The sequence below is a fragment of the Falco peregrinus genome, chromosome 6, assembly GCF_023634155.1.
Source record: "Falco peregrinus isolate bFalPer1 chromosome 6, bFalPer1.pri, whole genome shotgun sequence".
NCBI classification, from domain to species: domain Eukaryota; kingdom Metazoa; phylum Chordata; class Aves; order Falconiformes; family Falconidae; genus Falco; species Falco peregrinus.
In genome coordinates this window covers 60,053,760-60,080,813 of record NC_073726.1, presented here as the reverse complement: position 1 = coordinate 60,080,813, position 27,054 = coordinate 60,053,760, and the positions used below count along the sequence as shown (strand labels likewise).

The 27,054-nt window shown below is 42.8% G+C and overlaps 1 protein-coding gene across 1 annotated transcript; it reads left to right on the top strand.

Annotated features, from left to right (window-relative positions):
• Positions 1–531: 531 nt before the first annotated feature.
• On the top strand, positions 532–26,777 carry ISX (intestine specific homeobox). Its single transcript, XM_055809360.1, has 5 exons — positions 532–703; positions 8,483–8,725; positions 21,112–21,263; positions 25,763–25,879; positions 26,541–26,777. Exons 1-5 carry the CDS (start codon positions 532–534, stop codon positions 26,775–26,777), a joined length of 921 nt encoding a protein of 306 aa, XP_055665335.1.
• The last annotated feature ends 277 nt before the right edge of the window (positions 26,778–27,054 follow it).

The window sequence follows — 27,054 nt, the reverse complement described above, 5'->3', positions numbered from 1 at the left end:
CACAAGGGACAGGACAAGTATTCATCCTGCCGATTATTTTCTTAACTACGTAACAGTGCAAATCCAGTGTGCTTGTCACAGATTTCAGCCTGAAAGCAGAAAAGGAGGATAACTGCCCCACAAACAGGATTTGCCAACAAGAAACAACTCTTCCCAGGGCATTTTTCACCTGGGTCTGTGAGGAGCACACCTTCTCCTCGGATGGCCGTGCTCAGAGCTCCATAAATCTGTGCTGGCTGGGGGATGTTCAGCCAGTGGGGGGGGGTTGGTAAGACTTCCCCCCCTACACTTCTAATTCTGTCTTCCCCAGACATGGGAGCACAGGTCTTGGTCCCAAGCTGATCAGCAGAGGAGCAGATGTGTGTGCTTACTTGTGAGTCACTTTTGTTTCTCCTCTCGCCCGGCACTCCTGCAGGTCGGCCAGGCACAGGTGGGGAGAGGCACACACCTTCCCAGCTGCATGTTTCTTGGGGTGCACCGAGAGCTAGAAGAGTAGAAGACTCTCTGCCCTGTAGACACTTTGGCGGGAAGATGATGGACCCCCAGCTGTGTGTTGGCCAGGGGAAGCCCAGCCTGTCTTTTTCCATTGAGGAAATCTTAAAGAAACCTTCTGCCAGCACCTCTCTAAGCAGTGAAACCAGGTACAGAAGTAACTATGCCGAGAGACCTCCAGCCCTAAAAGCAGGGTCACCACTGGCCTTTGGTAAGTACCAGTTATAAGACTCAATAAAAATGCTCCTTTGTTTTTAATCCTTAAAGCTATGTCAATTGATTATGTAGAATTTTTATTCTGTAGCTTTTTGTAAGAATCTGGGGTTTCTCTAGTGAGATGCGAATAATTCATTATATATACAGAAATAAACTTAAAAAAATAATGTGTTTTCAACCTCACAGTAGACTGGGCTCTGCTGCCAGCCTTTTGTGGGATTTTGTACATTATGAACCCGCAGTGTCATTGGAGAGGTGGGTATGCAACCTGAACAGTTACTGCAGGTAGCTCTCTTCAGTAACAGTGAGAAGTGCTTATTGTAAACAAATACAACATCCTGGTTTCTTTCCCTTTAAAAAATAATACTCATGTTATTAAAAAAAATAAATAATTGCCTGTCATAAGGAAGGACAGGCATTCAAACTCAGGAAGCTAGCCTCAAACTGCTGCAACTTAATGAAGTTGTTGGAGTTTCACTTATATCAAGAGCTGACTGTTGCCTGGAATTACAGCTAAATCTCATAACAGTGCTGTTTTCTGATAAATCTGACCACTCATCCTCAAGCAAGAGAAATGGTCTGTAAGGGTAATGGTAGCTAAGGAGTGTTAGAACTCAATTGCTGGAACAAGAAAAGAGAAAGCATTTGTGTTTAATCATTTCTCCTTATCATCATGGACACTAGGTCCTTTCATAAACTAAATAAAACAAGCTAGTGGAAGACTAGCATGACTTTGATCTTAGCAAACCAGCAAGTGCATTAGCCTTTTTGACTTCGGTTTCCTCCATTTAGTTACTGTGGCCTTGAATGAACTTCTACCCTCACAGAAATATTTTTTTTTTCCTTAAACAAAAAACAATAGCTCACGTTTTCTGGATTTAGTATTTCTTCTTTTTTTTATCTACATCTTCCATGAAAAGGAAATGTTTTATGTATACAAACACACCCAATTAACTGAAAAATTACCTGTAACTTTGACAGAAAATTTTTCACTCACCTCTTGCTCAACTGCTATCAACAAACCCTAATGCTACACTTCATTTTTTGTAACACAGGGATCCTTTCATAGATCAGGACCCCATTTCCCAGTTCACTGGATGAACCACCCAGTAGTAAGGGAGAGGGTCTTTTTCAAAAACCTGACAGTCCGAGCAACCTTTGCTTATTCACATAGTTTCAGCTTTTTTTTTATGTCCAAACTGTATACTGACCTGGACTGGAAAGCAAACAAGACCTAAACTGGGAAGGAAACTACAGTGAAGTGAGCACCACACTCACCAGCGTAACGTTAGTCACCAGTTGGGTTTGAGCCCAGTCCTACTAACGCTGCCTCTCAGCCATGCTTTGCACAAGATTTGCATTTTCTTGTTCCCTTCTGGCATGGGGTAACTTCACTCACTCTGTACAGAGCTTGTTTCCTGACCGTGGGACAGAGCCAGCCCACAGCACATCTCACAGCCGTGGGAGACCCAAGCACTGGGGCTGAGTATCTGACCGCTGCTTCTGTGCCATTACCTGCAGCTTTCCATGGAAACCTGTGTATGGGGATGAAGCACAGTGTGCTGCTGAATTTTCACAGAACCATAGGATTACTGAGGTTGGATGGGACCTCTCAAGGTCATCTGGAGGTCCAGCCTGCTGCTCACAAACAAAGTTGCTGAAGGCCACGGCTGGTGTTGCTTAGTTGTTTCACCACTGGTACTGTTGGAGGACTGCAGCATTTAGAGATTTCCTAAAGTTGCCGGTGCAGATCAGACCTGAAGAACAGCAGACTCAGGCCATGTTTTAAATACAGTCCTGAAACAAGCGACAGCTTTGTAACTTGTAGGGTGGACAACGACATAGCTAATGCTGGTGCAAGTGTAATGGGGACAGTGTGCTGAAGGAGCCCAGGAGCCAGATTGCGAAGGGGAGGAATGTTGGTGTGAGCTCCGTGGCAGTGATTTTTTGTGAGCTGAAAGTCCTTTCCAGAAAGCCCATGGCAGTCATTTTTTGCCACTGGATCTGAAGTGAGACAGATATCACCACTGAAAATTTAGTCAGCGCTGTTCATAAGGTGGACCATAGAACTGCATTTTAGCAACAGGAGACTTTTCCAGGAACAGAGAAGTGTGGCAGAGATTGGACCTTTCTATATTAAGTCTGTTTCATGATCAATATGTTGAAGCCCTGTTGCACTGTGTGTCTTGGTTAAGCATGCTGCTCTAAGCACAAGGTCTGACAAATCTGTAAGCAGGACATGGTATGTTCCTCCAATTGCATTACTGCACCGCCAGTAGTCTCATCCCAAATTGTTCCACCTGAGAGTACAGTCAGTTTTTCACCTTGAAAGCAATGCAGGCAGAACAGCCAGACCTTGCCTTTAACTTAGCTTCATCACCTAAGCAGAGAGAGGTAGCAAGAGAATATAGTAACCCTTCTCTCCCCTGCTAGAAAGTAAGGTTGGATTAATAAACTTAAAGCAATGTAAAATGTTAATTAATGAAAATAGTATACACATGAAGATTCACTTAACTGCCACTGGAGCTAGGAAAACAGTAAAGCTGTAGAGATACTCCAAAATGTTGTTACACATTGCTTTTGCAATTGGTCAAGGATATTTAAAAAAGAGAATGAAAACAAAGCTTTTTTACTGTTGGTTTCTTACTACCACCAAAGAGATACCTAAACTTACTACCCTTTGCTTTTCCAGCAGAACTGCCAATTTTGGCAGATAAGGTTTATTTATTTCAGAAGTGCAATACTCTATGCTGTACAGCTTGGGATAATTGCTGTATTTCATCAAAGTCTTTCAACTTCATGCCATGTAACACTGGCATTAAAGAAGTTGTGTAAATAGTAAGCCATACCTCATTTGGCTCAGTGCTGGCCAAGGTCAGGGAACCGAAATGAATTAAGGAACTTGTTGGAAATTCCAGGATAGGACACAAATCTATCTGCTTTCCCAGAACAGCAGCAGCAATGAAGAAAGCACTACAGGTCAGGGCTGAGTTATATCTTACTATGAATTTTAAGAACATTTTCCACACCCCATATGGTATGTATCTGAGCCAAGCCATGATCCGTATGAGAGCAAGAACTGGCACCACACACATACTTGTGGCTACCATAAGGTAAATGCCCAAGCTAAAAGTTATCATCAGGTTCGTCTGCTGATCTAGGCACTCTTAAGTATCGCGATCACACTTGTCCTGAAGTCTAAATGTAGCCATTAAGAGCAAAGGAGACAGGTATGACCAGAGGACCAGGTGGTGTGGAATATCAGAAGTGAGGGACATAGAAAAAGCTTACCCTGGAGCCCTTTCCCAAGAAAACCCAGGGGTGCTGGACCAGATGACTTCTAGAAGTTGCTTCTAACCTAAATTATTCTATGATTCTTTGAAAAAAAGGATGCTGTGATGTGTAGTGTCAGGCTTTCGTGGAAAGCTGGGGAGGACTTGATCATGTATGAGAAGTTCTCTGGGCCTGACTCCTAAGTTCACAGGTTTTTTGTGAGTATAATGCCAGTGGGACTTGGAATAAGGAGTATGCATTCTTCCCAGGAGTGTGCAGACTTCCTAGTTGCAGTGAGTTTGTCCACAAACTGATTTGTGAGTTCACTGCACAAACACAACTACTGGGTGATCTGGAACTCCAGCTGTTGATCTGAAGTCTACAGAATTTTTTGAATTTTTGAAAGACTTTCACCCAGTTAAAAAAAGGAGTAGTGAACAAAAAGACATTTTAGTATTCAGTCTATGCTTTTCATCTTTTTGTCACGGTGCCTAGAAAGGGTAACCATGGCCTTTGTAAGGGACACAAATAAACACCGAGCAAGTGCTGATCTCCTCCCTAGTGCCAACTCTTTCATTTTAAACAGAGAAGACTAGCAGGTCTATTTCAGAATAAATCCTTCTTCTGAAATCCCTGGGAACTTGACTTCAGTGTGCTTGAAAATACATGTGAAAAAATTGTTCATTTCTCCTCTGATTTCTGCCAGTGAGGTTCCACCAACAGGAGGTCCTTTATCAAGTCAAGGAGAGCTTGGAATGAGGAATTAATAGTAAAAACAGTAACAGATACAGAAACTGTGTCATTCTTCCTGTGTTATGCCCCATTACATTAAGGATATGCAAAGTAATATGAATACAACTGCCACTTCATGCACTAATATCAATAGGTGATTGTTTTTTTCACCCGTAGCAGCACTCCACCCAGCTTTATTGCAGAAGAGGAAACAGCTGAAGGAATATAACTGAACAGACACCACCTGGCCAATATCACCAATTCACCCCACCTATTACAAGGAAAATAATCCACCTAAAAAAAAAAAAAGGGGGGGGGGGGCGGGAAGAGGTATAGAAGGAAGAGAAGAACAGCACAATAAAAAGGTACTTGCATTTCTCAGTGGCAGACTCTTCCCTGCTCACAGCCTTAGTAAGATCTAAAAATCACAAGCTGTATGCCTACAACAGGTCTTTCTCTCCAGTGATTACACAAAAAGGCTTAAATGGAACTTAGGCTATCTGAAATAGCCTCCTACTTCTAAAAAGAAATTTATTTTACTATCTATCTGGCCTGAAATTTCCCATCCTTTCCTATGTAATTGAAAGTCAAGCCAAAAAGACAATTTTGAGTCACAAGTAAAAGTCATTTATTTGCATGACAGTAAGAAATACCTCACTTTGTGCCAGGCTGAAATGTCATTGCCATCCCTGGGGAAAAAAAACAACACAAAAAAACCCCAAAAAACCCAAACCTGCATTTCCTGGAGGAAATTTTACCCCATGACAATTTGTAGATATTTTTCAAAGATCTCTGCTGGAGTCACATGAATAAGCACCAAAAAATACTGGCTGGCCTAAAGAGTTACCACTGCGGTCTCCTTGCTTGTTCAGGACAACAAGGACCAGAGAAGGTTGTAATGAAAACAGGACTAGACCTTGGGAATCCTAACTTTCAGATATGTGCTTTAAACTCAGTATCACCTACTTTCAATCTGATCCTCCAGAAAACTTCCTTGATTTTTCCAGCCTCTCTTTAAGCTTCATGCCACTGTTGTTTGCTTCTTTGACCTCAAACAACAGATCCTCCCACTCCTTTTTACCATTTCACAGAGATATTTCTATTTTCCCATCTGCCTGGGACAGTCTTTCATTCCCTGCCTGTTTTCTCTTCTTTAGTGTATAGTTATTCTGTCCACTCTCATACATAAGTTGTGTTCACTGCTGAGGTATGCGAGCATCTCAGAGAAAAATTTTGGGGAGGAAAGTTGTGTAAGAAGGATGAAGACGTGTCCTCTATGATTTAGAAAATGCCAGTGTTATTCTTAGAATGCTTTAATCACTGCCCATAAGAGCACCTTGCTTGGGTACCCTTATATTCTTCATTACTGTAGGGTATAAGCACCATCAATTCCGTAACATACTAATTTTCACAACACATCTAGCAAGGAAGTGCGACTTGTCCTTAATTTAGAGACAGGGGACCGAGATAAAAATCCGGGGTTAAGAACCTATGCCAACACTGATAGCCTGTGAGTTCTTGAGCAAATCATCTAACCGAAGCCCCATGCTAGTGACCGATCCCAGGTTTATCCTTCTCCTTTATCCCACAAATACTGTTCAAAACCTCCCTGTTTTCTCACCAGAAAACTCAAACCTAGTTGATCCTAAAGGAATTAAATGAGTCCCATTTTGCACAATATGCCTCAAACACAGAGGTAGTCCCCGTACCAGGTTTTTAAGGTCAGCACGGCTGGAGACATGCAATTGTGTTTAGGAGTTTACCCAAAGATTGGTGATAATTTGAAAAGTCAACATTTGAACAATCATCCTTTGTTGGCATGAGGTTTTGGCTAATTTCCAGAGCTCTTGTAACTGTATTTTCTTCATGTCAGTGTCAGTCCTCTGTAAAATTCCTATTGTGTGGGCTTTTACTGAGGCCAGAATTGGGCATTTTGTCTCCAGATGTTATAACTGTCATTGCTTCAAGGCTGGTTACAAACAGAACTTGTTATTTGTTCAGAAAACAAAAGTCTGACAAGTCTAAAAAAGTAGAGGCTTTGCCAATGCTAGATACTGCACCAGAAGTAAAATATATATTCAAAAAATTGAGTTTCTTCCAGCATAACCTGTTGGAGTTCACACTTGCTGGTATTTAGATATGAGAGGAGAGAGGGGACCAGCCACAGGTGCTGCAGACCCCGAAGCCTAGATGTGGGTGACTGCTTAGGAGTGCAGTCCATTATTCCGTTAAGATTTTAATGTTCTTTGGTGGTAAAAGCAGACAAACCTGTGCTGTCATATTCACTTCAGGGTCACAATAACCATGGAATCTAAATTCCCCAGTGGATCCATTATGCTTAAGTGTTGCCTTTTACTCTGCCTTTCTAAGCAAAGAAATCCAGACATGGAGGAAAACTAGAACAAATTCTAGGTTTGCCATTAAAGCAGCACAGATCCAGTTATCTTGTCCGAAGAGTCAAGCCTGAGCCTTGATTGCATCTACCAAAGGCAGCGCATATAGCCCTCAGAATCAGTGTTTATGGTGAGGCTTTAATGTAGAAAAGAGCAGGTAAGAGAATGGGAGTATTTCGCATACCTCTGTTGGGATGCTAGCAGCCACAGGCAGCCCACTGCCTTGAATCATGAGGCTTCCCAGCATGTTATGTTCCAGTCCATAGCTTTGCAAGGGCCGCTTACATTTATCAGGAAGAGTAAGGACTCATAATACATTCCTGAGGGCTGAAAACTAACCTGAAAGGTCTTTGCAGTGCCCCTGCTACACACAGAGGTGACAATGAGAGTAATAAGGCAATACTATGGCAGAAGAAAGATTGTGGCTTCTGTGACCAATTTCATCGCTAGTCAGGGTCAGGTGTCCTAGGACATGTCACCACTGGTTACTGCTGAGATTAGCTTCAGCTCCTGCTGAGATTGATTATAGCACCCATGCTCAAATCTAAACTAACTTTATGGCTGCACTTCATGAAAATGGGCCAATATGCACTTCTCTTATGTTTGTCCTGTCAACAAGAGTGTGCAGGTGATTTCATGAAGATGAGTTGGCTGTCAGTACCTTCCTAGATATCACCGGTGTCACCTGTTACAAAGGTAGATGGTAAATGCTGACAGCCTGGGCAAAGGCTGCCTTTAGAATTATCCAATGCCTAAACCTGTGCAACAGGCAGCCCAGATGTAGAAGAAAGGACAAATGGACCTGAACCGGGGAAGACACTGACCTTTGGCCTATTCTTTGGCCCATCTTCCTATAGGGTAGAGGTACCTATGGAGACATTTAAGAAAGGACCAGGTTTTTAAAAGCATTTGGCATCCAGCAAATTCCACGGCAATCTTGCTGGCAGATTTTCAGAGCAGCTCCACATGTACTGTACTTCTGACTTCTTCAGAAAAGGCAGCCACTGATTTGGATACTGACAGGGAAGCTGAGCTTTCTTTATCATTTCGTTGTGCCTCCTTACTTCTACAGTCCTTCTTTGAAAATCTCCCACGAGGACCATTAGAAGTTTTAAGGTGGAAAGAAGCAGAGAACAGGCTAGATTTTGGGGTTAAATTCACCAGGATCATGCCCTTTGCAACCTGGGGTCATCTTGGCACTGATGCACAGCACAGAATGATAAAGGCCATTCTAAATATGATCAGGTTTGAAAGGTAAGGTATCTAGACCATACCTACACTTCTTTTTTTTTTTTCACAGAAACTGGAAAGTGCACTGAATGACAGTTGCTTTATTCAAAAAGCACATCACAACTCTTGTGCTGTGTCCTTCACAGATTCCAGCAGCTGGAGTCAGTTAGCCTGTGACTTACCTTCAGCTAAAGTGCTTCTCCCTGCCACATGTGCTACACCCATGTCCAGGGCAAAGAGAGTGCAGGCAGCTCACTGCAGGAGACCTACTGACAGCCCAGCCTCCCTCCTGGGCGAGGACACAGGACAGGAACACCTGCAAGGCAAAAGAAAACATGAGGAAGAGGAAGATCAGCTATGTGATTTCCCAGCAGAGCATCCACTTCACGGTGAGTGCCTCTATATCCAAACTTTCTCCCAGAGTACCCAAAAACACAGCTGTTACCTTACAATGATGTACATGGCAATACCTAGCAACAGACGCCAGAGATATTTCTACTGCTAAGCTCCTGGCGGAGTTACAGGGATGGTTCTTCAGTCTCCCCACCAAAAACACGGAGACCCACACTTTGAAATAAAGATTTAGCTCAGGCCTGCCAACCCTACCAAATTTAGTGACAGGGACTGCTTTGGGTGTTTATTACCCTCCTACTTGGGGTGGCAATCTACCGAATCACCAGGTTCCACAGCCAGGCTGTGCAGTGCCCGTTTCCTGGTACATGGGTGCTGCGCAACAGGAGGAGTGAGGCGGCTGAACACGCCGAATCAGCTCGATGTGTTCTGTACACCTTGGACCCACTGTACAGGTGATGAAAAGGTCACCAGCATGTGCGCAGGCAAACTGTCGATGTGGAATAGGTCTGGCACGCAGGATGTGTCAGGCACAATTTTCAAGCCTGGCCCATGTTGGTAGGTCTGCTAGTTTTGTTGCTTGTGAGCACTGGTAAACAGAAGTCTTATCTCTTTCACCAAAGCAAAGGACAACACAAATATACTTTGCCAATATGTTGCACAGAGACTTTAAGCTAGGTGGGATACATGGTACCTGAAAAAGCCAAGCTCCTAACAGACAGACTGCAATTTATTTGTAGCATGTGGCAGAAACTGCTTTAAGTTCTTTGAGTTTTAGGAAAGGTTAATACGGATGATTGTACTACACCCCAGGGAACAGGTTCTCAGTAGCAGCAGTAAGGTGTTTCCTGCATAGTTTGTTATTATTCATTCCTTTCTGAAAGAAAAAAAAAAAAAAAAGCAATTTCAGTTAAGTGCTAATGGGCTCGTATGACCGCAGATGCAGGGTTTCTCAGCTGGCTTCACTGAGATCTGCACATCTTCCTTGGCTCATACTCTGCAAGCTGGCAGAGGAAACATTTCTTTCTGTGAAATACATTTGAAAGAAAAGCCTTGTTCCTGCTGCTGCTGCTGCTGCTATGGTACACATGAGTCTTGTGACAAGGTGCTGTCACCTCCTCCAACTGCACAAGACAGCGTCTCTCTTCATACGGAGAGAAGCCTTGTAAGATAACCAGGTATTTTAGCCTACCTCTGCCCTGTTAAGTTGCACCAGGTGATGGCAGTAGGGCAAAATAATGTTGCGTCCTTGCAGAAGAGCCAGGGCTGTATGTATCTGGCACTCGAAGTTGCCTGTGAGTGCTAAAAAGGAGTGTATTTAATGCAGGGAGGGAGTCCTCAGTCACAGGGATCATACCAGAGCTGGGAGGTGGCTTTCCCAGGGTGACAGAGGAGGGAGGTGGCTGTCCCCACTCAGCACTTAGCCTCATTGACCAGCGCAGTGACTGGCACCAGCCCCGTCAACAAAGCAGAGGGGACAGCATGTAATTATCTGCGCAAAACTGAGGTAAACTGAACTGGCCTTTTCAATAACAACTTATATTGTAAAGGCATTTTAAACAAAATTCCTCTGTTCACTGGTGGCAGTGGGGTTTTGAAAGCAAGCAGAGGTTTAATGATCTGCCATTTTCTAGGCTACTGGTTCCTGTAGTTGCTGAGCCTTTGATAGAAACTGGCTGCGGGAGGGGGGAGGATCCCAAAGCACTGGATTGGCATTTTCCCTGTGGTGCACAAACATTGATTTCGGATCCTGTTCGTGCACTGTGTCATTCTTAGCAGGGACCTGGAGGCCTGGGTTTAAAATCCTTTTGAGCATCATAAGCTTCATCCTCTTTCCTCTACTTTACATTAGGGGGAAAGAGCTGGCTGCTCTCTTTTCTCTGCCTCTGGCTGTGGCTGGAGTCACCTTTCCCAGATGAGGTCAGCAGCAGCACCTGCAGGAGAGGTAGACTGCACCATCCCTGGAAGCAGCCTGTAATCCTTACACCTCGAGCTGGTAGCAATTTCACTTCTGTTTCCATGCCTATTGACTCTGCAGTGTTTCAGACATGTTTTTGGCATGGTAGATATAGGGCAGTTATGGGTCCTAACAAGGCACCCCCAGGCAGTGCCAAATGCCCATAGCATATGCCATGGGTGTCCCCAGGACTTCCCTCGCATTCACACCGAGGATGCCTACAAAGACCCAGGGGAATGGCACCAACCTCAGCCACGGCAGTGCTGTCTGATGTGAACAGTATCCAAAGTTCTTGGCTGGGTGTACCCCCACCTCTTTCTCACAGGCTGCCTCTCTATCTATAAAACACCTGCATATTTGTGAGGAAGGGCACTAGGCTCTGACTAAGCACTCACACCTGCATAGTTGTCAGGGAGCAGAAGAAATCAAGCGTGCTATGCAATCACCTTGGAGGTGGGAGGGCTGGGGTTTGTCTGATGTTTTTTTGGATAGGAGAAGGATGAAGAGGAGGCTGTGACAATATGCCCTTCATGGGCAGGTGCTCTGAGATAGCAAGAACACCCTGACCGTGACCCTGAGTGTGAATTTGGAGCATATTTCCAGGAAAGCCTGTAACACTGCAGTGTTCCTAAAAATTTGCTTTTCCCACAAAATGTTTTCTGCAACTAAGTGGTTTAGAAAGGCGGTGTCATTTAAACTAAAGCGATTTATGCCCTTATCAGAAACCATTTACAGGAAGCTATGCCTCTAGCACTTTGAACTTAGAGGCTGCATTGTAAGCGAAAAAAGAGAAAAGCCCTCATATCCTAGAGACATGCTGACAGCTGGCATTTAGTTTTGCAAAGCCACCATTTGAATTTGGAAGCCTTCATTCTGAATGTTGGGTGATTTCACCTGTGGCCTTCTGCTCAAAAAGCTCAGTGGAACTTTTATGGAAAACCTGGTTCTTGGGAAGCAGCACTGATAAAACCCACTTTAGAAGGAGACCATTCTGAAAGAGGACTGACTTTGGAGCTGTAGGTACAGACTGTGTTTAGGCCAGCTCTCTGTGAAATGATTAATTGCTGTTTTGCTATGTGCAACCACTGTCGCTGCCAGGGTCTTCAAAACTTAAGACCAAGCAGGGCAAACTCTTGTGACTGTCGGTCAGCATCACAGAAACATGTTCACATAAATGCCCATGTTAAATCCTGAGCTCAAATTTCCTTTTTAATTCCTTCTCTCTGCTCTGTGTGACACCCTTGGGACTTGACCAGTTGATGACAGCCAAGCAGGAGCCTGAGAGGATTATGTGCCCCCATGCCTGCCTGCCCTATGGCCACCCCTGCTGGAGACTGCCACACACAAGATCCCAGCTTAGTTCAGATGCTCTTGGGCAATTGTTTTGCAACGTCTTTGACATATGCTGGGTCTGATTGTATACATTTGTGTGTGCACTGTAACTATTTACATCCAAAGGCAATGATGAGTGTGCCGTCCTGTCCTCTGCTCCAGCAAGGGAGCAGTTAGTGTCTTGGCAAAGCCAGATAGCAGCATCACCTTAAGACACTGGCAGATGCCTGGTCTTACGGGATTTCTTCTCTGGGTAATAATTCAAGTACAAGGTAAATCAGGCTTCAATAAATGGAGATGACTCCTAATCCCACCAGAAACAGGGAGTTTCAGGCCATGGGAAAAACTGGACTATGTTATTTCCTGCAGCTCATGTCTTCATTATTCACTGTAGAGGAAGCTGCCATAATGAGGCAACATCACCCAAACGCTTCCATAGCAAAAATTATCTGCACATTGCTGACCGGGAGCTCAGGCATCTTTTTATTAATCTAATTGTTATATTATTACGATAGCATCTTTGATCCCAAAGCATATTGACAAATTCTGGTGGGAATTATCATAAAGACAACAGGAAATGTAGAGATTATCTCAGTTCTGGAGACCTTCCAGTGTAAGTCATGTCCCTCTGTACCGATGCCAGTTGCAGGCATCTTTAGCTTAGCGTTTATGTTTTCTCTGAAGCCATAAATTCATTTGTACTGTTCATTTGTAGACAATATGGTCAAATCCATGTACCTCTGTGAAGCAGCATGGTTTATCTCTCGCAGAACAGTCTTCTCCCCAGTATGGTGACTTATCTTAATGCATTTATAAAACACCCAAGAGACAATGAAGCACTGTATAATCACAATCCCAGATAAATATCGGCTGCCCAGAACACACCAATGGGACTGTGAGAAAGGGCACAAGCATCCCATTGTCCTGCCAAACAAAAGGAAGCAATTCTAAATGAAAAGGGAAAGCAGGAGGAAAAAAATAGATGCCTATATATATAATTTGGCTGCCATTAGCTTTCTTACCAGTCTTCTGTTTATCAGTGTGAGTAGCCCCTGCAGCCCTGTGTCTGTGAAGTGCAGTATTCCTATATACATTTGCAAATGCAGGAGACCATTGACCTTGTTTTGGTGAGTTTACCTGAGGCATTGTTGAAGGCTGGTTCTTTGTTTTTCTCCCTATTTGAAGACTGACTGTTTATAATCATACCCTGGATATTAAATGAAAGGCATGAAACCTGAATCCTTTATTCCTACCCTTCAGACTCTGTTCACACAGAATTCTCACTGATACAAGTACTGAAGAAAGCAAAGCTGTCAGCAGTTGGGGGACTATCATAAATTCTGTTTGTGTTGTTTCTTCATGGTTTTAGGGTTTTGGGGATTTTTTAGTTAAAGTAAATGTTAGCATTCAATGCTTTCCCCAAGCAGCTCCTTCTTTCCTGGGAATTTTGGATCCAAAGGGTACCTTACACAGGACTCAGAGGTTAATTTGTTCCTGTTAGTCAAATCTGCATAATGTGACTACTTGCAGAGTTGATGGCACATCTTGATAAGTTTATTTCAAAGGTATTACAAGCACTTATTGGCTTTTCTTAAATTGTCTGAGAACTTTTCATTAAATCTCCAGGATTTGGTACTTTTAATTACTGTTCTTTGAAATTGAGGGCAGGCCTTTTACCTATTGTATTAGCAAGTGTTTTATGCTGAAATGGGAAACAGCAGAGACTACGTACTAAAATAATGATGGAATTATGCTTTCTAGGAGAGAGTGCAGACTCTGAGGCAGGGAAGTAAACAAGCATGCCTGATTGATGTCTAGAGGTTTGCAGGTACAAATAACCACAAAGACTAGCAATAAAGTAGAAAACAGGCTGTCTGTGCAAACTGCAATGAGCTCAGTTTTGTCCATGGGCAGATGGCCAGCTTCTGACAAAGGAGGCTGACTACAGAGTCAACTAGAGTGGTAGGGAACCTGTTTCCCCTGGTAGGAACCATTATTGTATTAGGGTGGCCACTGCTTTTAAGGTGAAAGTTGACAACGGTTGAACATTCACAGAAAGTACATTTCAAACTTGAGATTTAGCTGAACAGGGAAACTGCACACATACCTACCCCAAATCCACCTTGACCTGAAGGATTCATGAAGGTGCAGGTCTGGATACAAAACTGGTATCAGGTGATGGAAATTAACTCACACAGCTGTCAGTTGGGGTCCCTCAAACCATGGCCTGCATGCTTCTTCCTCCAGATACTTCACTGACCACTGGCTGTGCCAGAGTTATACACAACACCATTTCAGGGCAGCAGCATTTGTAAACACGATCATAATTTTGCTGGCAGATGGGAAGGGTTAAATCACGAGGGGCTCAGGCTGATGGTGAGCACCATCCTCCGCAATGAACTGTCCACCTGAGTGGTTTCATACATACAATTTACTCCTTGCCAACTCCTCTGACAAGCAGACTAAGAAACTCCCCTGGCCACCACTGTACAGCTTGCTTAAACAGGTTTCTAGCCTGGTATTTTTAGCATTCCTGTTCACACCACCTAAAGTCTGAACCTCTCTGCATTTCAGCCTTGCTGTCAGGTAATTAGGCACTGTACTCCATGCCAAGGTGAAAGCAACTCTCCATCAAGGAATTGTGGACTAAGGGAGGAAGTCAAGCCTTTAAAAGTTCAAGTCATGCTGCTCTCTCTTAACTTCAGCAACGCCTGAACGGCCAGCAGCTGGATGCTAAATGCTGCATTTTACTAGCAGGAGGCTGTATCCAGAGCACATTGTACCTATCCAATTAGGATCAGTCTCACTAGCTACACCAGTCCTTCTTAATGAAGGCTGAAAAAACACTTCAATAAAGATTAGCCACACTGCCATACTCCCACCTAAATATTGCAGTGCAAGCTCTTTTGAAAGCCATGAGCCACCTCTTTAACTAGGAGAGGGACTGCCACAGGCATATCTCTGTACACAGACAAGCACGTTTTGTCCTGATGCCATCAGCACTCTGCAATAACTCTTTGATAGAGCTGCAGTTGTTGGTTGTGGGGTTTTTTTTGCTGTGGGCTTGGCTGCCATGACCAGAATGTCACCTCACAAAAGAGCAACGTTCAGAAAAGCCACTAGAAGGAACCAGCTGGGAGACCTATATATCTGTAATTGGCTGAATTAAAAAGAAGAGAGAGCAGAACTTATTTTAAAGAGGCTAAAAGAGAAAAACAGAACTTAACCAGATATAATGAGGCTCTTTTTCAATGCTCCTGAGTTTCTTTCTGAGAAAAAAATGATACAGTCAACTTTGTTACATAGAGAAAAACATATTTCTGAGGATATGTAGATAAAGCCACTTGCTTATGTAACTGCTTTCTCTCTTCTTGTCAACAAAGAAGCAAAATCTTTGGATCTGGTTATCGCATACCATGAGAGGGTGCCTGTCCAGAAACGACAAAGAGGATTGCAGCAAGATAAACTGATCCCACCAATTTTCATCTACCTAGATTACATGCTTCAAAGCAAATACGTCCCAGCACTGACTTCAAGCCCTTCTCTTGGGTTTTCAGTTCCTCATGCCTCTAGTGTATGCACCCTTGTAATGACCCCAGCTAGGCTTTATACAGTCTTAGGCTGCTAATGAACTAAGCACAAGTGGGAGGTGCAATCGCAGAGGTCTCACTGAAGTAGCATTTATCTAGCTGGTTCAGGTATGCAGGACAGCTGAGAAACAGCAGTGCAAGGTGTACCGTAGGCTATTTGACTGCTACGGACTATAGCCCAGAATAAATCTGCCCCGGTATGGCATTGGCAGCTGCACATCTACAAAAGTCAGGTGCAAGCAGTAGTCTTTGGTATTGATTTGTTTGTGCCACTAATATCTTGTAACTGTGCTATACTGGTTAGTGGAAATAAGCTGTAATATGCTAAGCTAAAACTGTGTAAATAAGCTATCAGACTCCTTGAGCTGTGCGTAGTATTAAAGCCTTAAATTCCCTTACTTTTTAGGAAAGGAGGGATGGGGGGGCTTCAGTCCATGTAGATATTTGGAGGTCAGAGATCACATGATAACGTAAGTTGGGAAGGACCTCTGGAGACCACCTTGTCCAGCCCCAACTCTAAGCAGGGCCTGCTTAAATCAGTTTGCTTAGGCTTTTGTCCAGTCAGGTTTAGAATATGTGTGAGGACTGAGACTTCGCAACCTCTCCAGGCCCATGTCAGACTACCTTCATGGTGAAAACACTTTTTCCTATTATGTAATCAGAATTCCCTTGTTGCAACCTGTCCCCTTTGATCTCATCCTTTCACTGGCACCTTCAAGAATCTGTATTTCTACAAAGTTCAAATGTTTCAACTTGCTCCAAGTCCAACCTAGTAGTAAAGCCAGATCTGCAGAGGACAAATGGAGCCTGTTACTAAATTTAAAGGAGCTATACTGCTTTATCAGCATGGAGAATCTGCCTCTTCCAATGTCAACAGTAAGGTAATGTATAGACAGCTGTATCTGTAAGCATCTGCAAATGCTGACATATTTAGCTGCCTGGTATTTTCAGGCTTGGTTTCAGCAACCAGCTAACCTGCAAATGACTTTCACAGAGCATAAAAGTACACTTGAATATCCGCAGCTTTTACATAGAAAATAGCTCAGGAAACTCAGGCAGAGTCTTATTTCCCCAGAGACTCTAGAGCCACGTTCGTAAAGCCAATGTTACACTTCCAACACTTTCTAGTCTTATATCTTCCACCCACATTCTTTATTAGACTGTAATTCTGAATGCTGTTGTTTGCTATGGGATCTCTAAGCTAAAGTCCCAAGGCAAAGGGGAGTATCAAAACTACAGTCAGAGAAAGTTTCATCTTGCAAGAGAAAATGTTAACACAGTCCCAGATTTTTTGTACTTTTTTATAGTTTTTTTTGTTTTAAAAGAAAAATAGTATTGCAGATTACTTATAGAAAAAAATGCACTTTTCTAGATTTCTACTGACAAAAGCCTTGATTAGTTCACAGGAGTCAATTTTTATAGCAATGCCATTTCATTTCCAGTTGAAATCAAAGCCTGTTCTTCAGTCTCCACTGGCCCATAGCTGATCTCAAGGTATTGTATTTTGTTTAATCTGATGAGATTCAGCTTTGAAAAATCCGGGTTCAGTAGGATTGACACTTCTGAGCACTGTGTAAACCCTTCCCTTACATAAGAGTTGTCTGTAAAACAGTTCACTTTTCAAGAAGGAAAAATGTGTAGGATGTAAGAGTGAACTGATAGGGAGTTTCTTCTGCCTATCACCAAGTTATCTGGGTCATTTTCACACCAAAGAAGCTGATATGAGACAACAGAATCTCACAAGCCTATTCTCTCTGAAGCCATGCTCTCTAGTCCTGGGCACTTCTTAGCTACCAGTGGAACAGTACAGTAAGAGATTATCTTGCAGATCCATTCCCCATCCCATCTCCATCCCAGTTTAAAATACTGTGTAGTTCAAGGCAATGGATCCAGATCTCAGGCACCACAAAATGTTCCATCTCAGCTAAAAGTGTCTTCCCAAAGTTACACTAGCTATGCACAGCCTTTGTCTTCTCATTCTCGTATATTCTTTTTAAAGTAGACTTCACAGCTCGTTCTAGACTCGTGATCTTTACTACCGAGTTTGTTCCATACCTTGGCCCTGTAGAGATGGTATTGCATTGCTTGTAATAGCTGATTTTTGGAGTCTAAATTGATTAATCCAATGAACTCTCTACCAATTATCCTGCCACCACCCACAATTTCTTAAGTTGGTAGCCAAGGATAGATGTCCGCATTATCATCTCTGTCTCTGGTATGCATGAACATACTTTGCGGAGAAGTCATGCAGCTAGCATGTTCTAATCATGTAAATCACTCCTAGCTCAGCTAGCAGCCTCTGGTTTGGGCACTAAAAGTCTTGCCTTAGCTTTGGTTCCCCATTACAAAAAGAATATGATAGCTGTCATCATATGTGCTTACAGGCAAGAACTAATGGTTGCTGTTTGCATGGTGCCTGCTGCTATGAGGTCTGATACAGCTGGTCTTTAACATTTTCAATGCCATTATGGACCCAGTTCAGTCATCCCAATTCTGCAGAGTCTGGTTAATGCATGAGACAGAAGGGATTATACTGGACTAGATCATTATATGTATTCTGATGGAATACAAAAGTTTACCTGGTTTTTTTTGTTTTTTTAAAAAAAAGTACATTGGGGCTTTTTTGCTAATTCAGAAATCTTCCAGGAGACTGCAGGTTTGTTCTCTGTCTCCTGAAGGCTTTCTTATTGCTGGAAGGTACATGGACTGCCTGAGCATACAAAACCTGGCAGGACAAGAACCCTGCCAGCATCCTAGATGTTTATGTACAGCTGGGATAACAGGAACAAGGAGGAGGTCACACTTTGAGCTTGGATCTCTTGTTCCACTCTGGAAATGCTGGAGGTAGACTGCAGCTTCTCCCAGGTTTGTGGAGCCGTTCTTCTACTCTGGATAGAGGCAGAAGCTCAGCTCAGTGTTCAGGGAGACACACAGGACATCTCAGGGAGGCCGCAAATTTCTGAGACCATGACAAGGTCAGGGAAAACTTCACTTGTTGAGATCTGCTATACGAATTGCCCTGTGCTAGAAAAATATAAACGCCATACATTGTAATGATACAAATACAACACAGAGATTCATTACTGTATGACAGAACGTGAGGCGCTTGACAAAATATCAGCTTGGTACTCAATCTAACCTGCCTGCAGTATCTTCCAGGAGGATATGGGGGCCAACCCCCACAGAGAGGCATGAGGTGAAAATCTTGCAGATAAGAGACACCATTATGAACTGACAGCTCTATTATATCTACAGGGGACATAGTGTCCTGAGATTCATGTTGTCAGCATGGACATTTCCCTTTTAATCCATATAGCAATAAATCCCCCTTCCAGACATCTTTTGGGAAGGTTCAAGTAGATGCAGCTTTGTAATCAGAGCTTCTTAGGAGAGGGTGCTCATTGCTATCCTCAGCATAAATGCAAAAAATATTTCTCATTTCAGATCTCTGCCCCAGCAGTGCCAGCAAGATTCAATGTAAATAACATTTTTCTCTTGGGGCTGAAGCCAGTGCTGCAGTCTAATGAGTAGTGCTTTGATAGGTCAGTGAAAAGTCTAATGATATGGATTTAACTGTGTTGGACATCAGCTTTATTAGGCTGTTTCTGAGATATGGGAGTATTGACAGCATTTATGATAAATGATGCTCCTCAGTTATTCTTGCATGACCGGTTTCCTTTCAAAGTACTCAAAAAGTTTAGGAAAGATTAAATATTCATAATGGAATATATTCAGTTACTGGTCCCCAGGTATCATGTCCTAGGCATCTTCCTACCAAGTCAATGGGCAGAATTTTTTATTCCTTATTTTCTGTGTCAACAGAGTCACAATGAAGTTTCAATTAGAGAGTGAAAAACATCATTTTCTGGTTGGCACAGAGCCCAATTTATATTGGCTGAGGTGTTTAGTTACCTTTTTCACTGCTTTAGCCCCTAAAAGGAAAATTTTATGCTAACGGTCGAACAAAAGGTGGGGAAAAAAGTGCAAAGTCTCTTTGAGGGACTAAGCTCACCTTCTCTGGTTAACTGTTCCCATTAGGAAGTGTATGCATCTAGTTACATAGTATGAACCGGTAGTTGTCATCAGAGCATGGAAGACCAAAAGCAGTTACTCAAAAAGGTCATTTTGCCAAGCAACATGGTTTCATTGCTAATTACTTCAGGTCATCAAGTAGCAAGCTCATCATAGTCACTAGGGATATTACAATTTTTATGCTCCTATCAGGCTTCAGTTTTCCAAGCTCAGTAGAAAAAAACATGACTCACAACATTTGAAGCCTAGCTTTTTGCACTGGTCTTTCAATAGCAGCTGGAAGAGACTCAATTTGTGCATCAGAGAGGATTCCAGCCTTGGAACAAGGCTGAATTCCACATTCTACATAAACCTCACTTCTGCTGCTCCTTTCTCCTCCTCCTTGCAAGATACCAGCCCTTCAGCATAATTTCAGAGTGACCTAGCCCTTACTCTAACTTACACCAAGCAGCATACAGAGTTCATGATCTAAATAAAATGTCCTGGTGTAAGAAGGCATTTTCAAAGCTGTAGGAATGCTGAGGGAAATCTTTAGTGTGGTCACAGCACAGTAGGTGGAGGCATACAGCAATCTAAGGGTCCCCTTAGGAATTCACAGCACACAAATTCCCCCATATGCTGCTCCATGGGTTTAAGACCTTACAGTTCTTAAGGTTAAGCTTGTTTAAAAGTCCCCACACCACAACGGTGCAATCAGAATACCATGGCTTTTCTTTGTAAGATAGTATTTCTAATGCCACTGTCACACTGCAGTGCAACTGCTGGCTCTCCGTAAATACTGCCAAAGGAGTGGTATGGGAAGAGAACAGTGGTCAGTCAGTCTGGAATGGTTGACTTCCCTCCACAGTGTTCACGCATTTTGGGTATTCTGATCTTGCTGGCATACAGGAGGAGAAAATTAATCAAAACCGATACAGTGATGATGGAATAGAATAATACCTCAGAGCCTGAGGAAAGCTTAGTAAGACCAGTATGACAGGAAAAGATAGGGATGGAAAATCTATGAGCTGAGAGAAAGATGGTGATTTATTACAGGCATGAAAACACCACGAAGACAAAAGGGAGTATGTATTCTTTCATTCCGTTTACATTAAGGGTTTCTTCACAAATAGCTAATAAGGGATTATAAGTTAGCAACAGATGTGTGCATGTGACAGAGGCAAAAAGGGGTCAAAGTTTGGTCCAACACTACAGGAATTTGATGACAAACCCATTGCAGGGTTAGTGTGGTTAAAATACATTGAGTTTTGTAGCTATTGACAAGCTTTGGATCCATGGAATTAGCACTGCAAATGGGCACTTCTGACTCACTCCTTGAATGATAAAGAAGTTCATTCACATTCACTGCTGGGTCAGGAGACAGTCACCTATGGTAAGTACATCTCTAGAAGGTGTTGGAGGTGCCAGACCAGCTGCATAGCAATTTACAGGAATTGCTGGATCTCTGAATCATCTTGTGGCCCCGTGGCCTTTTCCTATAAAATGTGATATACACCTTTCCTTGTTTGCACAGTTGAGAGGAAAGGGAAACGGAGAATCCGGACGACGTTCACAGCTGAGCAGCTCCAGGAACTGGAGAAGATTTTCCAAGTGACTCACTACCCAGATGTCCATATTCGCAATCAACTGGCAGCAAAGATAAACCTCCCAGAAGCCAGAGTTCAGGTACACTGTGTCTCCAAAAGACTATGCTCACTGCACCAATTCTTTCTTCAGAGAACATTCTTAATAGTTTATGCCTGGGTGACAACGCTAATGAAATATGTGACCTCTCTGTTACCTTGCAGAGGAGGCAAGTATCACCGTTCTCCTTTTACAAATAGGGAAAAAAGTATTTGTCACCCAGCTGGGACTAACCAAATGGGATTAATCAAAGGGTTAACAGGAGCTCTAAGCACACTAAATGCATAGCAAATAGGGGTTCCGGATGGTTATGAGCAACCTGTTGGCCTCTGTAGCAACAGAGCAGCCATTTATGAAAATATTTATTAATCGTTTATCAACCTTTTACAGACTAATGTACATCCAGTACAAACTGTTATCCACATCCATCTTCTACAGGGTCTCAAAAAAAAGTGAAAATTATTGCCCAAATGAAAATGCTTTCTTACTGCTCTGTATTTTGATATCATAGGCTATAAATGCCCTGGCTGTAATTTTAGTGCACGGAAACTAACCCAGTTCCCTCCCAGCTGTAATGTAGTCTTACTGACTGAGCTCAAAATTGACCCCAAATGTTTACTGCATATGAAACTGCTACATTAAAACATACATACTGCTGTGTATTGGAATTTGGCGTTGTTTACCAGGCACTGTTGTGATAATTTTTGCACAAGGCAGTTTCTGTACTTGCCATAATGCTAGAGTCATCAGTGTACTGTGATGCACATATCCCACTAACAACCAAAGTTCAACACAGAGCAGCTTATTGGCTATGACATGCCTGGGACTATCGACTAACCATGATGATATTGCTTCATCGTTAGGTGACGGGGAGAGTTGGAACAGCGTATCTGTAATACGCCCAGTAGCAGTATCAGGGCACCCACAATGCATTTCCAATGGCATAAAGCACAACCTGGGCTACTAGTCAGTGTTGCCAACAAAACAGCAAATCACATGAAAGAACAGGAAAATCTTCTGTTAAAAAGATTATTTATAATCTGTAGGGGAGAAAATAAAGAAGAGTTATCACGGGAAACATCAATCTAAGATGTACATGAAGGAAGTAAAAAGCCCCTCATGTATGAATTGCAGATGGCAAATTCCCAATTCAGACAGTGTTACATGTGACATAGGAAATTCTACATTTGACCTCATCTTGGCTGGTAAAGGGAAACCGGCCACAGAACTAAAAGTTTGCAGGAACTTTGTTACAAGCTACAAGTTGTTATAATTTTGGTTGATTGCATTTATCACATATAAGCAAAATAGGATGCAGAGAATTTATATGTGTTCTTCCTGCTTTGAAAGAATAGTTTTGACAAAGCTAAAAGCAGTGTAAGTCAAATCACTTCAGAAAGGTAATTTTACTGGGGAGAAAAAAAGAGTGAGCAACCATTGGGTAACCAAGTGAAACATTTCATAACTGTGAAAAAGCTTGTGTCCTCCAGTCAAGAAACAAAGGTTATGACTGCTGAGAGGCAGTTTAAGTGGATAGATGGAATCATATCCCTGCATGTGTGCATGCTACATGCAACACAAAAAGAAGAATGCTGGATGAATAAACATCAGAAACAAGGGATTATAAAGAATGAATAAACAAAGCAGAAGGATACAGACCAAAGCTTTGGTCAGAAAAATTAAGGGTCATCAGGAACTCAAAAAAAGTCCATTAAGAACAAACAAACAAACAAGTGAACAATTATATTGATCTGTTACTTTATAGAAACAGTGGGACGGTCAAGGATAATGCAGAAATGGCAAAGGTGTTCAGTCATAATTTCTGCTCTATCCTTGGAAATATGTCAGGTAAGGTGGTAGTATCACACAATGATGATGAAACACTTTCCATAAGGACAATGTTGAGCACCAGCTGCTACAGACAGATATTTTTAAATCCAGACATCTAGGTGACTTACCTCTAGTAGTTCTTAAAAAGCCGCTTGAGAAGCACTTTGGGTCATCTGTGTTGATATTTAATCATCCCTGGAACAAAAGACATTCCAGGGGCCTTGAGGAAATCTAATGTTGTGTCAGTATTTAAAAAGTAAAAAGAACAGCCAGATAATGACTGGCCTGTCAGCCAAACAATTTTTGGCAAAACAGTGAAAAAGCCAGTATGAGTTTCTGCTAATGAAGAATTAAAGTAAGGGTAATATATTTAATGTTTATCGCCAAACTCATCTTTTTATGATGAGATTATTGGTGACAGTTTTAAAATGAAAGATTTAGATTGGAAATAAGGAATAATTTTTTTTTATTATTAGGGTGGCAAGACACTGGCACAGGTTGCCCAGAGAAGTTGTGGATGCCCTGTCATTGGAAGTGTTCAAAGTCAGTTCAGGCAGGGTTTTGAGCAAGCTGATCTGGTGAAAGATGTCCCTGTCCACAGCAGGGAGGTTGGACTAGATGATCTTTAAAAGGTCCCTTCCAACCCAAACCAGTCAATGGTTCTATGATTCTATGTTTCTATGTATTTGGTGGTAAAGGTAATCAAATTCATGGTGTGTCACTATAAGGGCCTTGCCTTGGTCCTACACCCTGCTTGTATTAAGAAAACAGAGCAGATTGAGTAGCATGTGCTAGCAGGCAAAAAGCTGGGTCTGGAACAAGTGCCCGATAGCAAATGGGGATGTTTCAAAGGTGGTCTCTCATAGGAACCATTTACTGACACAGAGGTGCATTTGAACTACATGGTCAGTAAAACCTTTAACAATAATTCTATAAAATGGCAAGAAGGTTAGAGGACTGGAAAATAATGAAAAGGCTGATTCAGCAGGCTTCAGATCATTGTTCATGTGTCTGCAAGAGAACAGCAAATGGACAGTCTTACAAAGCACCAAATGGAGGCCATTCCTACAACATGGGGCACACCACCCTCCCCTACATTCTGGTTTGGTTGTCATTTCCTTGGACAATCTGCTGACCACTGAGAAGGCAAATGAGGCTTTTGTGAAATCTCAGGCAGGGTTAAGGAGGCACTTGTCCCTGGATTTAGCACTGGTGTGACTTTTGCAAACACACACGGGAATACTGTGCTGTGTCTCAGTGCCATAGCTCAGTAACACTGGAAAAGTGAAGGTTAGTAGCATGCAGAGAATAAATTCTATCAGTAGCTTGATATCTGTGGAAGACAGAGCGTGGAGTAATTGTTTTAAATCCCAGTAACAGAAATTATGGCTGGGCACTGAGAAATCATTTTAAGGATAAGGGTGTTGGAGAACTGGTTGAGCAAAAAAAGAGTAGTTCAGTCTGTGAACACAGCTTTGCCTTTATTAAAAAAAAAATAATAATCCCTGAAGTGAGGACTTTATCCCATGTGCAGACTTTGGAGGGAGTACTTCAGAGGTTGAATTTTGGCTTCAGTTCCCTCTCTGCCCTCAACCACTTTGTCGGTGTTAAAGAGGAGTCATTTTTATGGTGCTTTTTCACCATGTAACTCCTGTGTGGTAGAAAAAGAATGGAGCAGTTCATACTGACTAAGCAGTTCTCAAACACATGCAAACCCAGATAAACAAAACTGTCCTTTCAGTAACCTCGGCTACTGCTATCAGCAATATAGCAGAGGGCTCCTGACATTCCCATTACTTTCTGGCCATGACATGCAGAAAGAATTGAGCTGATTCTTATTTGGTTTAAAATGCATACATATTTACATCCAGCAGCATCTGGTTTTCATCACTAATACCTCCTGTTCATGAACCACTCGCTTACACTCAAAGAGCAGGTTCCTAAGCCAGCTAGAAATGACAATGGAAGGGGGATTCAACTTTTGACAGCAATACAGCAAGATGAATTACTGTGGCTGCAGCATAAATACTTACACGCCTCAGCCAGAAGCCAGGCTGGTCAAATCAGCTGACAAATGAAAGAAATTCCCCTAAGAATATTAATTGTCTGTTTTCCAGTGCAAAAGAATGGTGGATAACATACTCGGACTGCTGAGTGATTCCCTTGGGTGTTTTGCTTAGGTCCCTTATGTGAATTTCAAAATGTTACCAGCCAAATACGAGAAGAACCCTGTTACTACATCCCCACTGTTGCAGCCCAGCAAAACATCTAGGTGGGTCTTTTCCCAGCCTGATCACTTGGGAACAGGGTGAAAGAGCCCTGTCATGCAACAAATCACACCTCCTAAGGAAAACAGAATGTCGTGTGCCTTGACTGCTGCAAAGCTGTGACTGCAAAAGGATCTGCTTTCCCCGGAGAGCCCTGGAAGACTTGCTGTACCTTGTACTTGCTGAACAGGGAAATCCTAGCTCTTCTGTGAGCTGCGAGGGAAGAGAGGCTGTCAGAATAGTCCAGAGATCCCACATGCTATGCAAAGTGTGAAAGGTGCTGTGTCGAACCCAATGTTTTCCCTTAGATTCAGCCCCTGGCTCTGCTGAGCTGGAGGTCAATGTTTTCTCATGCTCAGAGAGTAGGGAAAGTAGTTGGATGTGAGGAGTTCCTCCTTTATCTCCTGTTCATTTCTGTGCCTTTTCTTTCTTGCCTGTATCCAGATCTGGTTCCAGAACCAGAGAGCAAAGTGGAGGAAACATGAAAAATTTGGCAGCTTTGGTGGCCTTCAGAATCTGACAGAAGTTGATTTCATTCCTGCTCCCAAGTCAGATATCACAGTGAGTATCAGAGGCTATGTATAAAGCCACTGAGGGAGAGAGCTGTCCTTCACCGGGTCACCTCTTCACATGGTACTATCCCAGAGAAGGAGGACTGGAAAAGACAAAAATGGCAATATGATGATGAGAAATTCCAGAAAATATGGTCAAATAACATATTTTTTCATGAAATTAAACCTGTTTTGTAAATATGTTGTGAGGTGTCTCTTGCAGGATGATCCTTCCCCATTTTACTTCTAAATTGCTTCCTTGTAAATCATACTTTGGTTCAAGATATCTTTACCATTATAAAATTCCCGAACAGGAAAAAATATGACATTTGCAGCCACAAAGCCATGTTTCTTTATGGACAGTATCTCTTTACAACGTCCGGCCTTGTTAGGCTGACCAGCACTTTTAGTACTTGACCCACGTCCTTGCCAGGTTCGGGACAGTCAATATTATCTAGGCTGGCACACAGGCTCTTTCCTGTCAGTTTTTCCATGGGTAGAAAAAACGGTATTTTTGCCTTGATCACACCACTGGGTTTTAAGGAGTCTCTTCTTCTAAACTTTTCTTCTTAATTATTAAGAACCAGGGAAAGAAATAAGGTTGATCATAAATTGTATCTAACTAAAAGTCTGTATTGATTCACCTGAGACTGCATTTTTATTCTTGAAAGGCTCCTAGCTTGATGCCAAGAAAGCTCACCGCTATCATCCCTGCCGCAGGATACTACTCACCGCTGCAAGGGCAGCTGACACCTGCCTGGCTGCCCAGCACACTCTCCTTCATCCCCCACCACTTGGAGCTGCTACCCTTCCCAAAACCATATTTGCTCTTCAATGTCCTTCCCTCTTACGGCACGCCGCTACCCCACAAGTTTGAAAGGAGCACTATCTGTGCCAGCTCCACATAGAGGAGGATACGGGGGAGTGGGGGACTTTGGGGGCTTGCTTTTGTCACCCATAACTATTTGGGGGGGTGAGGGGTGGAGGTGGTGGTTCCTTGAACAAGCCTGCTGAGCCAATGGGTGGCCTGTGGTGCAAGGTCACCTTGCTGCAGGAGTGCCACCACGCGAGAGGCACCACGGACCAGGAAGGAGCTCCCCATCTGCCTGAGGAGCAGTATGCTCTGCAGAAACCCAACCACTCAGCTGAGATCCTCTCCCTGGGGGGGATGGTGCACTGAGCAGC